Consider the following 17,952-nt stretch of genomic DNA (forward strand, 5'->3'; position numbering starts at 1 on the left):
AAATATCTGCATCACTGTTGGTTCAGAGATAGAATTCTCTGATTTGCATTCTCTCACTCCTAACGAGAACACATGATGACAATTTTGACAGGGTTTTCCAAATGTCTAAAAAAGTTCTAAGAACAGGCAGAGAGCTCTTTGCCATCTTTGGGACTCAGAGGAGCGAGAAATTTCAGATTAACAGAAGTTTTGCAGAAAGTTGTAAGGTATCTGATAAGAGCTTGTAATGGATTTGCCTCAGTGTAACCATAGTGTTTGTCTCCAAACACACACAGTCTCTCTCTCTCTATTGTTGTGAATATTATTTGGGCATCACATAATAAAATAGTTAGACCTACAATGAAAAAGCTTTTCCCTTTAGAAATGTATTCTTTTCTTAAAAGATGACTATTCCCTTTGAGTTTAACTAACCGTTCTTACTATAAATTACTAGTGTTAAAATCCGGTTATTATGCACAATAAAGTTCCTAAATGTGGATCAGGTCTCCTCTTGACTGAAGAAATTGTTCTCTAGAAATGTTATTGTTTATAGCCATCTACTATTATATATGAATAGCTGGAGTAAACCTCAAACAGCTGCTATTTGTAAAGGTTTTTATTAGTGTTTTTATATGAACAATTATTTTCTACTAGAAATTTAGCTATTGTCCCAAAAGCAAAATTTCATTCAGTGCAACTAAAATATTAGTAACATTTGTTGGAGATTCTTTAGAATTATTTTTGATTTTCTAAGGCCTCATGTATACAGGAGGTTGTATCATTTTAAAAAAAAATGATTTAGTAAAACCATTGTAAAAGGCCATGTGGACACTCCTCTTTCAGGGTACGTCTACACTACCCGCAGGATCGGCGGGTAGTGATCGATCTATCAGGGATCAATGTATCGCGTCTCATCTAGACGCGATACATCGATCCCCGAACGCGCTCCCCATCGACTCCGGAACTCCACCAGGGCGAGAGGTGGAAGCGGAATCAACGGGGGAGCGGCGGCCGTCGATCCTGCGCCACGAGGATGCGAAGTAAGTCAATCCAAGTCGATCTAAGATACGTCGACTTCAGCTACGCTATTCTCGTAGCTGAAGTTGCGTATCTTAGATCATTCCCCCCCCCTCCCCCCAGTGTAGACCAGGCCTCAGTTTGAGAGGCTTATTTAGCTTAACCCTGTTCCCACTCAATTTGAGCCAAACTGAAATAACCTTAGTTTAAACCACAGTAGGTGCCACACAGCCTTTTGCACTGCTTTAGTTAAATTGGTTTAAAAAAAAAAATCACACCTTAAATTAAAGCAATGCTACTTTCTTGTGTGGATGAACCCTAAATTTTTGCAGTCTCATGAGTCCATTAATCTTACTGCCACTTAAATAATATTGTGAACCAACTACTCCATGTTTAGTGTAGCTTTTTCGTAATTTGAAAGGGATATGTCAGTAAATATATTAAAAATACAATAATTCATCCTTAGTGTGATTCCAGTGTAGTCAATGGAGTTACACCAGGGATAAATTTGTCCCACTAGTGTTTAACTTACATTTAAAATACATTTTGTGTATTCCATATTACGAAGTTCCAAGTTATTTCTTCAGAAATTTTAAAGTCTAAATCTGCTATGTTGTGCGAAACTGTACATAGCGATATTGGTTCACTCACACTGTGGGTCACCCAAAGATTACAAGCTGTAGCAGGAACTCTCACATAAAGCAATGTCTGTATGCAGAGACTTCCACATGATGTTAAAATGCAAAACAGTAACAAGACAGTAACATAATAACAAAGTAGTCCAAAGTTTTAAAATAAAGTTCTTTTATTTCAAAATAGTGTTTTATAATTACAGAGATCCAGTTAATATAAAATACAAATAGTAACTTACCAATTTGTAAAAAACAGGGCCAGTTTGCAGAACTATAAACTATAAAACTGAAACACTGTGAATGTCCACCAGAAATTTTACAAACTTGATGAGTACTGATTTTTTAATTTAAACTACATTTTCACATTGTCTACTTTTAGTTCTGCTTGTTTTTATTACACAAGGTGCTCATAAGATTGCCTACAGAGCGGACATAACAAAAGAGAATTTTAAGAATATAAATATAAAAAAGAAGTTCTTTAAACTACTCACTAATATTCTCTGCTGCAGAGATAAATATTACAAAAGTGCTAATATTTCTATGACAAAGAGTAGCAGAATAGATTTAAATGTTAAACAAATCAGTTAAAATTTTCAGAATTAAATCTGCAATAATCTGGCAATAGTTCCAAGTCATTGGCAGGCTTTATATGTCCTATAACCTGCCAGTATTTCCACTTCCTAATATTTAACAAATCAAGTGGGCACAAGAGAAATATTAAAATTAGGTATATATAAATATCCAGATTCTGATTATATATAAATTGGTTTTGGTTTAACAATATTGGAACTATACTCTTTAGAAAAAAGAATGAAATACGTGCATTTCCCACCTTTTTCTACTTTGATCCCAAAACGTTTCCATTTGTTAAGTATCCTACAAGCAGTAACATTTGTGTGTATAACAATCTAAGTGAACAAACAAACCTTAAACCATGAAAAAGTAGTTTGTATAGACCATAATTGTTTGCCCATCTATAGCAGCCTGTGGTATAGTAATTTATTTTCAAGAGCAATACTAAACAATTCTTAAAATTCAATATTTACTAAAAGCTTAATAATGCAGATGTTCAGTTTTCCAGAAACCTATAAACCAAAATGTGACTGCTCTGGCACAAGGAGAAGACATAGGAAGCCCTTTTCCCCTGACTCACAAGCGCATTCAAAACAAGGGACAGCCATAGCTTATTTGCCTCTGCTAAGCAACACAGGGGCTGGGACAGCTAGCACAGTCTTCAGTGGTACGTGGTCCCAGAGAACATTTCCCCAACACCACTGTGGTGACATCCACCAGCGTTGTGCTGGGGGAAGCACTATCTACACTTTCCCAAGGTGCAGCAAGTCCCACTGCTCACTGTGATGCCCCCAGTTTCCCCAGAGGCATTATATCTTATAAAGGCAAAATGACTCCAGGGACTGCCACTCAGCCAGCATGCCTCTTCCCCCGTCCCAGTGTGGTTCAGACTCTAAGGAGTTATAAATGAGCCCCATGGGCCTGATTCTGAGCTCTGTGATTTTATCAATTTAACTATGTAGTTTTTTTACTATAGTGTCCATTACCATAATATCTGAGCACTTCCTTAATGAAGTTACACCATTGGAAAATGCTGACAGTGGAGAAACACCTGGTTCACCTTAATGTGAGATCAGAATCTGGATCTATCTATGTAGCAAAAACAGATGGGAATAGCTACTGTAGTAACTGTCAAAAATGGATAAAGATACCTGCTGAATAAATCTGCATTGAACTGGAATATACCACAATCCTGGAGAGGTCAAGGCAGAAGGAAACACCTCCCTAGTTCAACAGAATTGTGACGGATACAGCTATTTTAAGGTTATCATTTTCAGTGAGAACTCACAGTAGTAAACACTACTAGTCAGTGTTTGCAGAACCAGGCCCTAGGTAAGAACAATGTGTTGACAGTGAACTTCACATTTCCATGCTCTTTCAGTTTGTCACATTTACATACATTGAATTCTTTACAGTGGAAAGAACTGTTTTAGGGTCAATTCACTTTAAGGAAATGTGATATTACCCATCAAGGACTGTTGTAGTGAGACCTAAATCAACTAGGACCAACAAACTACAAACAGGAAATACGGAGCAAAGTTAAACATGTGAGATCAAGGCGTACAGGTAGTTTACATAACAGAACAAATGAGGCAGAGGTATTGAGGGGAGAACCTAGCAGATGCTAAGGTAAATGGGCACCTTTATTTCCCAACATCTGGAAATTGTGTAATCACTAGCTAAATTGGGCCAGAGTCTGTTCTCAATTATACTGAGAAAATCTAGATTTACATGGTGTAATTAAGAGAAAAAATTGGCCCATTGAATCCTATGTGTTTTTAAAAGACATTACTATAGTTCCTTCAGTTTTAAAGAGACACAATCAGCTTAAAAGTAACTATTTGAAAATTCTTTACATACTGTTTATAAGTAACACTTAAAAGAACCAATGTTTGAGAATAAGATATTTCATAAGTTTACTTTCTGCACTTGATAGTACTTCCTGTCTAGTTGGTTTTACTATTTCCTCTGACTGTCCATTCCCTCTATTTGTGTGGGTCTTTCCTACAGCAGAGGAAAGGGGTGGGAGGGGAAGGGGGAGAAAATTAAATTAGGAAATGTAGTTGTAAAGCCATAAAAACTGGTAGGTTTAGAATCTGAAGTTATTTTTGATGATATTCCTTTAAATAACTAGAGTGATTTTGACTATCTAGTCCAACTGAGAAATGGTATGTTTCATGTTTACCTAGGCTTTCAAAACCTTGTTCTAAAACTGATCACTACAAGTAATATTAACACTGAAGGGAAATACAGGTCCCATATAAAAAGTTTCTTCTGGTTTGGAAGACAGTGCGTGAAATCCTGGCCCTTTTTAAGTCAATGACAAAACTCTCATTGACTTAATATGCCTGGATTTCACCTATTACCAGTATTCACCATTATAAGCACAGGGAATCTCTCTCAAACCAATGGAATACTTCAAAAGAGAAGAAACATTTCAATGTGACCACTGCATCAAGACCAATTGTAGATTCCCACTGCATATTTTAAATTCACTTTAAAATATAACAGGCCAAGGTTACTTCAAACCATAAAAGGTGGAAATAAAGACATTTTGCTTTCAAGAACTCCTGCAAAAGTGTGTTAGGTATGGAAGGCTATTCAAGCATTTAAGCATTAAAGTAGGTGAGGGGGGAAATATTTAGGCTACTTTGCAGTCTTTTCTCTGGCCAAAAACTTTACTCAAATTGCTATTTTAACCAAGAAAGGCCTGTTGTATCAGGCCTTTAAGTTGATTGCAGTCAACTGTCCCATTTGCAAAGCCAAAAGAGGGTTGGAAAGTAACTAGAATTTCACATACTAAACCATAAAACATTTGTTAGAGTACAGGTTTTTTGTTTTCTCTAAAGATTCTTTAAACATAGCAAGTTAACAGTGCAAATACTAGGTTGCTGTGTGAGACTCTTACCTTATTTTTCTTCAAAAGTATTTTTAAAAGCTCTCCAGTTTTTAAACAGAATAATAAAAAAAGAGATACAAATATTTCATGTTGGGAAACAAATCCCACAGCATTCCATACAGATTTCCAAGCAGTCTGATGATTCGCAACAAGTGTCCATTATGCCACAATCCATGTCACATGGGCAGTTACAGTCATCCCCCATTTCATCCCCACAGCAACAACAGCAGGCCTCCGATGTACAGATGCCACAGGAAGCTTGTCCCAGAACAATATTACAGAGGGTGAGAAACTCACAAAACAAGCAAGCCAGGATACAGTGAACACAGCAATCTTCGTAAGTACCAGTTTTGTAGAGGGCCGCATATTAAAAAAAAAAAAAGGAAAAAAAAAAGGACAAATCAGTATTACATTTTATGTGCAAATATGTCACATAATAATTACTGGCACTGCTTTACAATCGGCAAAGCTTCCTTTCCCCTGCAACATGAAGTTCAAATTTTGTGTCCTCCTCTTCAAGGTTACAACACAGCCAGCTTAAATCTTGGATCTCATCTTGTATGTCCCCCTCCATTAGTCAATTATGCTAGCCTTGATGCCAGACTTCATGTCCTTTCTCTACTCTTGATTTCACATTACCCTCTGCATATCTCTATCATCTCCTCATTCAAATTTGTTTTCAAACTCACTTCTTCCATGACACCCATAAATTACCAGATTATGAAAGAAATATCAAGTTATCTAAAGTGACTGCTTCCTTTTGGTCTACCTTTGCATCTGTCTTCTAGAGTGAACACTCACCATATTTTATATCTGTGCCCTATATGGTACCAACCACAGAGCTGGCATATGAACATATTAGTTTCTTGTTGCAGGATCAGTTTGTGCGGCAAAGGTACAATGCAATTTCTGTACTGTTTACTTTTATTGTTCATACTATATTGGGAACCTTTTTTACTTGTAATTTATAGTTGTGTGACTAAAGGACAGGAGAACTGGTGCTGCGGGGAGGAATGGAATTAAGAACCATACCTCAACCCACATTTCAAGTCAAATCAAACCCAACAATTTTGAGAGTCACCTTCATGAGACATAATTCATAAGAGAAACAAAATCTCAAGAGACAGAGACAAAGACAAAAACAGAACACTGAGACTTTATGAATTGAGAGTTGGTCACAGCTGCCTATAATTTATGCATAAATTATGTGCTTGATTGTTTTGTTGATATTTATGGAAAAAAGTAGTTATAGCAAAGGAGATGCCACCACAGCATGAGGATTTTGCTTTCTCTGTGATATCAGGCTAATCTCAAAAACAGCCATATCAACATGCCATACATACATCTACATTTTCAACAATGAAGAAAAAAAATCTGTTCTGATCTCACATTTTAAATTATTCCTCTGCACAATTCTCTTATTAGTCTTAGATTTAATTATTTTTTAAAGCTAACTGGAAATTAGAACTAAACCTGAACTGAAATATCCTGCTGTCATGGGCACTGGTAAGTCACACATGGTAAATGAGAAAGTTCACTCGAGTAGTACCCCACACATTATCAGTTGGAGAGATGGCACCCAAACAATGAATACATGTAATCACATCAAATAATTGTCATTGATATTTTGTTCTAATTCTATGATAAAGGATGGGGAAACACACAAAGATTGGAAGAATAGCAAAACATTGAGCAATGAGAAGAAAATTATAGTATTGAGGCATACATTTATCAGATTTTCATCAAAATCAACTCAAAGGAAACCCAGTTACATACAGTATGTTCTGAAATGCTCAGCAGAACCCCCTCCCCAGATATAGCTGCATATATCATGCACACAAGTTTAATTTTGTGTTCAGCAACAGATACTATTTGGGGAGGAGTATATTTAATTTGTGAGAGACAGGAATACTTAGAACACAAATGAAAATTTTAAAAGTTGCAAGACTTTTTAAAGCAAAAGGTCACTATAGGGTAACATCTTTAAAGCTGTGGAATATTTGTTGTAAGAAATGAATGGTTCACTTGGACATAAAACAAATCTGATCAGAGTGGGTAATCAGTTTTGAAAATTAGACAGATTAAAATCTAAAATTAGATTAACAATATTTATAACTCAATGGATAAAATATAGTCCTAGTGTTTTTTCTATTGGTACACTTGTAAGTTAGTTTGTCCTTTCAAAAACATTTGATGCCAAACTGTTTAGCTATTTATAAACAGTTATTGCAAGGTGATTTTCATGCTAACCTACAAAGGTAACCAGAGGCAATAGTGATGATAACATAGTGCTCAAGAATACAGTTACAATTTTAGATGCTTGCTTATAGGCCATGTCACATTTTGAAAGGCTTTGTGGAAAAACTTGACCAGACTATATCTGTGAAGTCCAAATGTGGTATAATAAATGAGCTTACTAACTTATTTATAGTAAGCAGCGTCCAAACTGATGTACTAAATTTGGAAGAAATCTTAAGTTAGTGTACGTACTAAAGATCTACACTGTAAGTAAAGGTGTGATTGTAAGCACATCCACGCTATCTTTAATTTAGCACAACTCAGCAACCTGAGTGCATACCCAGAGTTCCTGGTGGGCTTCTACTGGCACAGCTAACCCATGCCAAAGCGCATATTGCAATCACATCTTCATTTGCAGCATAGATATACCCTGAGTGATTGTGATCAAGCAAGACTTATGGGTCTTTACATACATTTAATAGCTGAGAAATTAAAATTATAAACATGTATTTTTGAAATTAAAGGCCAATTAGAAATTTTGGTAGGAAACAGCAAAGCTGCAGTTCTCATGTTTAAAAAATAAATGAATGAGGTGATTTTTATTGAGCCAGTTGACACAGGAAAGTGTTGACAAGAGGCTTATCAGTTGCAGTAGGGAAGAACATTGTCATCTGCAGACATAAATATCTTAGGGTATGTCTACACTATGAAATTAGGTCGAATTTATAGAAGCCAGTTTTATAGATATCGGTTTTATACAGTCGATTGTGTGTGTCCCGACATAAAATGCTCTAAGTGCATAAAGATGGCGGACCGCGTCCACAGTACCGAGGATAGCGTCGACTTCCGGAGCGTTGCACTGTGGGTAGCTATCCCACAGTTCCCGCAGTCTCCGCCGCCCATTGGAATTCTGGGTTGAGATCCCAATGCCTGATGATGCAAAAACAGTGTCGCGGGGGGTTCTGGGTAATGTCGTCAGGCCCCTCCCCCGCCGTCAGAGCAACGGCAGACAATCGATTCGTGCCTTTTTACCTGGGTTACCTGTGCAGACAACATACCACGGCAAGCATGGAGCCCGCTCAGCTCAGCTCACCGTCACCATATGTCATCTGGGTGCCGGCAGACGTGGTACTGCATTGCTACACAGCAGCAGCTCCTTGCCTTTTGGCAGTGGATGGTGTATTACAATTGGTATCCGTCGTCGTCGTACTCCTCAGTGAGTTCAATCAGAGGCACCCGGGAAAGTTCTTCAGCAGATTCCTCTAAGAAATACTGCACCAAACTTTCCACTCTGGGCATCTGATTCTTGACAATGATGGCTATCAGTCGTAGTACATCATTTTCTGCCAAGCACCCAGAAGATGCCGATGGCTATCAGTCATGCTGCACTGTCTGCTGCCAGCTTAAGATGTAAAAAATAGGTGCACCAGATTTGTTCTGATTTCATTTGCTTCCCCCTCCCTCCATGAAATCAACGGCCTGCTAAACCCAGGGTTTTGAGTTCAATCTCTGGGGGGGCCATTCTGTGTGACAGTTGTTTGTGTTTCTCCCTGATGCACAGCCACCTTTGTTCATTTTAATTCCCTGTACCTGTATGCCATGTCGTCACTCGCCCCTCCCTCCCTCCGTCAGTTTCGCGCCTTTTTTCAGACCAGACGCCATAGCACTGGGATCATGGAGCCCGCTCAGATCACCGCGGCAATTATGAGCACTATGAACACCACGCGCATTGTCCTGGAGTATATGCAGAGTCAGGACATGCCAAAGCAAAACCAGGACCAGCCGAGGAGGCGATTGCAGCCCGGCGACGAGAGTGATGAGGAAACTGACATGGACATAGACCTCTCACAAAGTACAGGCCCCAGCAATATGCAAATCATGGTGTTACTGGGGCAGGTTCATGCTGTGGAACGCCGATTCTGGGCCCGGGAAACAAGCACAGACTGGTGGGACCGCATCGTGTTGCAGATGTGGGACGATTCCCAGTGGCTGCGAAACTTTCGCATGCGTAAGGGCACTTTCATGGAACTTTGTGACTTGCTTTCCCCTGCCCTGAGGCACCAGAATACCAGGATGAGAGCAGCCCTCACAGTTGAGAAGCGAGTGGCGATAGCCCTGTGGAAGCTTGCAATGCCAAGGTAGCCCGGGAGGGGTGGCGGAGGAGGGAAGGAAAAGGACACACTGCAGTTTAAAACTTTAACACTTATTGCAGGCCAGCCTTCCGATGCTCAGGCAATCATCTGGGGTGGAGTGACTGGGTGGCCGGAGGCCCCCCCACCGTGTTCTTGGGCGTCTGGGTGAGGAGGCAATGGGACTTGGGGAGGAGGGCTGTTGGTTACACAGGGGCTGTAGTGGCAGTCTCTGCTCCTGCTGCCTTTCCTGCAGCTCAACCATATGCTGGAGCATATCAGTTTGATGCTCCAGCAGCCGGAGCATCGACTCTTGCCTTCTGTCTGCAAGCTGACGCCACCTATCATGTTCAGCCCGCCACTTGCTCTGTTCAGCCCGCGATTCATCCCGCCACATCTCCTCTCGTTCATATTGTGCTTTTTTGCACTCTGACACTGACTGCCTCCACGCATTCTGCTGTGCTCTTTCAGCGTGAGAGGACATCTGGAGCTCCGTGAACATATCATCCCGAGTCCGCCGTTTTCTCCTTCTAATCTTCGCTAGCCTCTGCGAAGGAGAAACATTTGCAGCTGGTGGAGGAGAAGGGAGAGGTGGTTAAGAAAAGACACATTTTAGAGAACAATGGGTACACTCTTTCACGTTAAATTTTGCTGTTCACATTACACAGCACATGTGCTTTCATTACAAGGTCGCATTTTTCCTCTTATATTGAGGGCCTGCCGGTTTGGTGTGAGAGATCACTCACGCAGTGCCAGGCAACAGATTTCGGCTTGCAGACAGCCATGGTAAGCCACAGTCTTTTGGCTTTTTTAACGTTCATAACATATGGGAATGGTTTCAAACAGCAGCGCCCTCATTTCCCATATCAAGGACCCATTGGGTTGGCCATTTAAAATGGGTTTGCAATGTAAAAGGAGGGGCTGGGGTTTCCGGGTTAACATGCAGCACAAACCCAACTACCCCCCCCCCCCCCCCACACACACACAATTCTCGGGGATGATCACTTCACCCCTCCCCCCCACCGCGTGGCTAACGGCGGGGAACATTTCTGTTCAGCCGAGCAGGAACGGGCACCTCTGAATGTCGCCTTAATAAAATCACCCCATTTCAACCAGGTGACCGTGAATGATATCACTCTCCTGAGGATAACAAAGAGAGATAAGGAATGGATGTTGTCTGCATGCCAGCAAACACCGGGACCATACGCTGCCATGCTTTGTTATGCAATGATTCCAGACTACGTGCTACTGGCCTGGCATGGTAAAGTGTCCTACCATGGCGGACAGGATAAGGCAGCCCTCCCCAGAAACCTTTTGCAAAGGCTTTGGGAGTACATGAAGGAGAGCTTTCTGGAGATGTCCCTGGAGGATTTCCGGTCCATCCCCATACACGTTAACAGACTTTTCCAGTAGCTGTACTGGCCACGATTGCCAGGGCAAATTAATCATTAAACACGCTTGCTTTTAAACCATGTGTAATATTTACAAAGGTACACTCACCAGAGGTCCCTTGTGTGCCCTCAAGGTCTGGGAGCATGCCTTGGGTGAGTTCGGGGGTTACTGGTTCCAGGTCCAGGGTGATAAACATATCCTGGCTGTTGGGGAAACCGGTTTCTCTGCTTCCTTGCTGTGAGCTCTCTTCATTGTCTTCATCATCATCTTCCTCGTACCCTGAACCCGCTTCCCTGTTGTGTGTTTCTCCATTGACAGAGTCAAAGCACACGGTTGGGATAGTGGTGGCTGCACCCCCTAGAATGGCATGCAGCTCCGCGTAGAAGCGGCATGTTTGCGGCTCTGCCCCAGACCTTCCGTTTGCCTCTCTGGCTTTGTGGTAGGCTTGCCTTAGCTCCTTAATTTTCATGCGGCACTGTTGTGCGTCCCTGTTATGGCCTCTGTCCTTCATGGCCTTGGAGACCTTTTCTAATATTTTGCCATTTCGTTTACTGCTACGGAGTTCAGCTAGCACTGATTCGTCTCCCCATATGGCGAGCAGATCCCGTACCTCCCTTTCTGTCCATGCTGGAACTCTTTTGCGATCCTGGGACTCCATCATGGTTACTTGTGCTGATGAGCTCTGCGTGGTCACCTGTGCTCTCCACGCTGGGCTAACAGAAAATGAAATTCAAAAGTTCGCGGGGCTTTTCCTGTCTACCTGGTCAGTGCATCTGAGTTGAGAGTGCTGTCCAGAGCGGTCACAATGAAGCACTGTGGGATAGCTCCTAGAGGCCAATAACGTCGAATTCCATCCACACTACCCCAAATCTGACCCGCAAAGGCCGATTTTAGCGCTAATCCCCTCATCTGAGGTGGAGTAAAGAAACCGGTTTAAAGGGCCCTTTAAGTCAAAAAAAAAGGGCTTCGTCGTGTGTACGTGTCCAGGCTTAATTCGATTTAACGCTGCTAAAGTTGACCTAAACTCGTAGTGTAGTCCAGGCCTTAGGTTAGGTGGAGTACTTAAGCCAACAAATGAATTTATATAAATAATGAATAGAGGTGGCCCAGAATAAACCCTCAAGATGGAATAAAGCCAGAGAGCGAGCAAGAAAAACAAAACAACTTTCTCAGAAATTCCTTATCATTGTGTGGGAAGGGGAACTGGAAGAGGCAAATGCTGATAAGCTTCAGCGGGTTTTTTGGGTTTTTTTTTTTAAACAATGCTTATGTCTGTTAAAGTGTCTTCTTTATATGAAAAACCCCTATACCTATTTAAGTGACCTTCATCCAAAACTCAGCAGATATGTGAAATGAAGTTGGGAAATATTAGCTGAGTGAAGATGACTAAAGCCACACTGACGGTGATTAATTAGCTTGTTGTCATGGAGATGATGTTAGATTTGTTCAGGTACAATTTCCTCTCTGATTTTTGATGTAAAGGAACTAGAGGTAGAAGACAACAGTCACAGGAGTCTAAGGAGTGTCCACATTTGAGGAACTGGAGTTATTTTTACTATTCTCTACCCTCAAGACAGGCAGATAGACAGAGGTTAATAATGAAAGAAAACTGGTGTGTAGAACACAGAATTTGTTAAAGCATCAACAAAATCAAAATCTAATGATTTTGAGTAGACTGCAGGACATTTCACAACTGTGACACAGAGAGATAAAGGCCAAAATAAAGAAACACATACATTAATCTTCATCACTGCCTCCTTTTCCAGTGATGTGTAAATCAGAGACAGAAGCAGACAGACACACTCAGGATATAGCACTACTTTGATATACTGGCTTTTAAAGCAAGAGGCAAAACTCACCAGAGTCTACTTTTCAATTCTCAGTGTAGTGAAAGACATTCCGTGGAACCTGCAAAGCTTTCCATTATGTAGATATTTACTGAAGCAGACCAATTGCGTTGGTCTAAATAAAGCTACTTCACTCTTGGCTAATTATCAAAGGCCAAAGCTATCCATGTATGCTCAATTACACAAAGAAATGATGCACTATTAATTTTGGCTGATGGTTCTATTATGGGTGTCACTATGGATGTTTTTTCTTTCATCTCTTCTTCACAGGAGTGAAGCAGAAACTTATGCACATACTGTTTATTCTGATTTAAGCTGCCTTGATAGCAAACTCACACATTCTCCACTCAGAAGATATTTTGTTTCCTATGAGGTTTATTTAGCCTACATAGACTTCAGAGAATGAAAAGAAAAAAGGCATAACATCTGTGTTACTTACTTTATCCTTTCAGTGACCAGTGACTCATCTGTATGATGAACAAAAATTTTGGGCCATGTTTCAAGGGCAAAGTTGAAACATTAATGAAACTTTTCCCCCTGTGCTACTGATTTTAAATCTGGACTCTGAACAGCTGTTGGACTAGAAGATTATACAATATGTTGTGATGGGCAAGTTATCATCACCACATCCACCTAACCTCAGATTTTTGGTCTCTCAGTAGTTTCTCCAAAATCTCTATACTTTGATTGGTGCCAAAGGTACTACAGACCTGGAGGTTATGTTGAACAGAACACACTAGTAAGAGCAGGGTTCCAGTTGTATGAATTTAGATGGACTATATGGACCAAAGGTATTAACATAACCAAGTCACTGTCCAATGTTAAACAACTTTAAACAAGGTTCAGGATTTGGTATACAGAGACCTCAGCCTGCTTAGTACCATGGCAAGCACACTATTAGAAATCCTTTCAACCTTTTATGAAAGATACAAGAAGGAAAAGCAGTTAGAGCATTTGAAATGTAAAGCATTGAATAAGGTTTTCATTTTAGCAACTTCCTTTGCTCCCTTTCCCTTTAGCTGGGGAGCATTTTTAGAAGGGAAAATCCTCTTATTTGTCAGTCTCTTAGATGGCAGTAAAGATAACTGTCCTTTTGGGGAAAAGAGAAGTTTGTAGGGATAGTTTGTAGCGAGCTGTTGTTAAAGTTTGATCTGTTTCGTAGAAGACAAAAGAAGACAAACACTTGCAAAAGGAGAGAGAGAAAAAACGCAAAGATAGAAATGCGCTTCTGTCTTTGGTGTTGTGCAACCTCACCGTTGGAAAAAAGAGAAGGATCGGAAAGACAAGTGTCACATCCAAAGTGATATCTGGGATTTAGTCAAAGCCATTGGAGGCAGTGATATCGCCTGGCTCCCCATTCTCTGGCCCAGTCTGGTCAGGACAATTATCAGGATCAGGATGACAAAAGTTTGGGGCCCCAGAGACAGTGGAGTAGCAGCCATGATGGTGAAGCTCATTCCAATAGCCACATTTTTCCACCAAATCTCTTTCTTTAAGGACCCACAATTTTGATTCACTGATGTGACTCCCACACTGTGCTTGTTTACCAGGCATGATCTTAACACAGTCCTTCAGTTATATCAGTAGGACTTTTTGTTGGGACTAATTCAGTCTGTCTCGCTTTTGTACTTTTCCCATCAACGTTTGTTGTTATAGGTTATTGTGACATCTTATGAACTTACATTCACTTCTTACAGCTGAGCTCATAATTAGGCTAAATTTGTAGGCACAATTATTGCAACATCCCATCTAAGCATGTCATAAAGACAGTATTTCTTAGCTTCTTTAAAATGAAGACTGTCAGAGAAGTAGAGGAGACATTTCATGTTGTATTTTCTAATGGCAATAAGAAACCTTGGGTTTATTAGCATGTGCAACAGATCAACATGCTGCAGAAACCACACACATGCCCGGCTGTGGTACTAGCAGATGTATCCTAGTTTTTCATCTCCAAAACTATAAGTATCTCTCTGTCACTTGGCCTAAATGAACTCTCTCTTAGCGGATGGTAGAGGGTCCCTTATCTTCTTTGTAAGCCAGTCACTTAAAGGCAACAGGACACACACCACTAGTATATTACACAGGATTCAGTCAAAAAGGTAATTTCAGGTTTTTCAATACCCCTTTGCAGACAGTTATGTTCCTACTCCTTTCATAAGATTCTGAAACACTTTTTCCCAGGCTCCAAAACCAAGTCCTTATAGATTACTTAACTAGAACATCTTGGATAAGCACAAATATTTGTGATGATAGTGCTTGTATGAAAGATTGTTTCCAATGGAGTTTATTTCCACTTACATAAAAAACATAGCAGGTGCTACAGATGAGTCAGAAGTGGAACACATTAAGCCAACTATCTGGAACATGAGTTTCATTTTACATTCCCAAAGATGAGCAAAGATTATGGAAAAAGAATAAAGTCAGCAACCTGGAGGTGGAGGGTGTCTTTTTGCAACTTTTTAAACACCTATTCTTTTCTGTTGCAGAGACAGTCTTCTTCTTTATACTGTAATACAAAGTAGGGCTGCTGGACCTAAAACTGTCTCCTGATAATCCACAGAAGCTGAAGGTTTGAACTAAAGCCACTATTCACCTCAGTGACATGCTAACTTCAAAAATCTATTTCTTTGTGCAGAAAAACTCTCCCTTCATTCATCCATTTTTAAAAACCGGACGTTTCCTAGTGTAGGCTGGAGAAATTGGGGCCCGCACTGTCACAATAGCATTATTTAGTTCTTCATCTCCCAGTTTCCCATCCCACAGACCAGTGCCCCTTCCCCATAAACCAAGATATATTTGCCTTAAAGTTAATGGTGAAGCACTTTTGGTAAACAGTTTTCTTCTATCTTTGATCAGGGTAGAACTTGCTCTATAACAGACTGTGTCAGAGTGCTGGGCAACAGCAACTATACAGCACTCTGATCACTGTATCACCAATTAAATCGCCCATAGTAAGCTGGGCAGGCAAAGATAGACTGGAATGGTCTGGAGAGAGTTAAAGTGCTTAAATTATCCCATTAGCCCAGGGAGTAGAAGAAGAAACAGAAAAGAAGTAGAAAGAGGGAGGGAGGGGCAGGCAAGCTTTGAGAGCCAGCGCCAAGACAGATCTCAGAGGGAGAGATTTCCCTCTCCTCTCTTCTCCTCGGGCTAAAGGGCTGAGAAATTATATACTATTCTATATAAGGTGCTGCACAACATTGTAAAGTTGGGGGGGGGGGGGAATCATAAATACTACATATGTTGTTTACTAGCGGAGAGTCTCCAAGTGCACAGAGGAAGCCAAGAGCGAAGAGAGAGCCCTGTTACATAGACCTTTTCTCTTTCACTCTCCTCCCCACAAATCAAAAACAATTTCTAATTTCTCAACATCCTTTTTTAAAAGTGTGGACACCAGAACTGGACAAAGTATTTCAGTAATGAGCTCATTAATGTGATATACAGAAGAAACACCACCTCCTTCCTCTTACTCAATATTACCCTGATCATACATCCTAGACTTGCATTTACTCTCTTTGCCTCTGCACTGGACTGGGGGCTCATGTTCTGTTGGTTACACACTACAACCCTCAAGCCCTTTTCAGAATCACTATTTGCCAAGATACTGTCACCATCCTGTAAGTGTGACCTACATTCATTGTTCCTAGATGTATGAACTTGCTTCTGGCTGTATTAAAACGTACATTACTCAAATCAGCCCAGTTCACAAAGTGATCCAGATTGCTCTATGGAAGTGACCTGTCCTTACCATTATTTATTACTTCATCAATGTTACTGTCTCTTGCAAAACGAGCAATGACTTTGTGTTTTCCTCCATATCATTGAAAAGAATATTGAAGAACATTGGAACATCCAGTGGGATGCCACAGCAAACACTGCTGCTGGACAACAATTCCTCATTTACAGTTACTTTTTGAGACATATCAGTTAGTCATGCGCTACATTGATTTTGAATAGTGCTGTTTTCGTAATCAGATTATTGTGTAGTACAAAGTCTTACAGAAGACTAAGAATGACGTAGTTCCTTTTATGAACCAAACTTGTAATCTTATCAAAACACAATATCAAGTTCAACCAGACCTATTTTCCCTAAAGCCATGTCAATTGGCATTAATTATGATACCATTCTTTAATTCTTTACTAATTGCATCCCGAATCAACCTTTCCATGATTTTGCCTGAGATCAACGTTAGGCTAACCAGCCTGAAGTTACCCAGATCATTCCGTTGAGCTTTTGTTAACTATTAGAACACTAGTAACTTTTTTTCCCTCAGTCCTCTGGAACATCCCCCTGCATTTTAAGATTTCTTGGACAGGGTTCTAAAAACTCCTGGTCAGTGTCAGAGCAAACAGGCAATAAATACCACAAGCTAGTCAAGGTTCTGCAGCTCAGACACTGCATATGCACAAAGTTACTTTCGGTAGATTTTGCAAGAGAAGGTTATCATTTAAATGTTGTACTCAACCAATACATATTTTGTAGTAGCTTAATTTGCTTATAAATGATACTTCAGGCAAAACCCATACAGGTTTTAAGCGCCGTAATCTGTTTAACAGCTGTTTCCTTGAGAGATTTAAGGCCCAAATGGCTTCTCCCTCCCTCCCTCCCAATTATAATATTTATGCTCATTTAGTCTGGGAACAGAAACAACAACTAATAGCTTGAATTTTCTAGAGTAAAATTTTCACAGCAAACTATTCTAAAGCAAGACATAGTGTTAAAAAAAATTGCAAAATGTTGCTGAAAACTTTTGAAAAACTAATGCATTGAGGAAATCATGATCTCCTTATGGAACCTGTGTAAGCAAAAGAAATTCCTAATTTGTGGAGAACATTATTCATGGGAAATTATTCACGAACTTCTATCATTCTTCCAGATGAGGATGTAGAAGACTTTCTTCAAAGCTCATCAACACTTCGTAACTTGATTGAAAGTGTGTACTGCTAAATGGCAAAGATCCAAGCTAGGTTTGGACCTGGCAGTCTTAATTGCTTACTATTTATTTTTGCTAAATGAGAGGTTCACCCCTCACAATTTAGGGAGCAAAAGACCCAAAAATGAACAAAACTCTCCCAGGGCTCCTGCAAAAATTATATTTAATTTATTGGTCCCTTTCTTTATCAATATTTCTTTTAAGAAAGTGTTCAGTATCTTAGCGGTTGCATACATGCAGCACATTGCTGCAATTGGATGATAACTCCTTAAAAAAAAAAAAAAAGTCACTTTAGCTACATACAAACAGCAAGGA

At 40.2% G+C, this 17,952-nt stretch overlaps 1 protein-coding gene across 2 annotated transcripts in view; it reads right to left on the reverse strand.

Moving 5' to 3' along the window:
• Positions 1-1,793: 1,793 nt before the first annotated feature.
• The window catches only part of MDFIC (MyoD family inhibitor domain containing), a 79,683-nt gene continuing 63,524 nt past the window's right edge, over positions 1,794-17,952 (reverse strand). For both annotated transcript variants that reach the window (XM_065403045.1, XM_065403052.1), the window contains exon 5: positions 1,794-5,433. In XM_065403045.1, the coding sequence (XP_065259117.1) occupies positions 5,186-5,433 (248 nt within the window). In that variant the 3' untranslated portion in view covers positions 1,794-5,185. The remainder of the gene's footprint in view (positions 5,434-17,952) is intronic.

The sequence above is a fragment of the Emys orbicularis genome, chromosome 1, assembly GCF_028017835.1.
Source record: "Emys orbicularis isolate rEmyOrb1 chromosome 1, rEmyOrb1.hap1, whole genome shotgun sequence".
Lineage (NCBI taxonomy): Eukaryota > Metazoa > Chordata > Testudines > Emydidae > Emys > Emys orbicularis.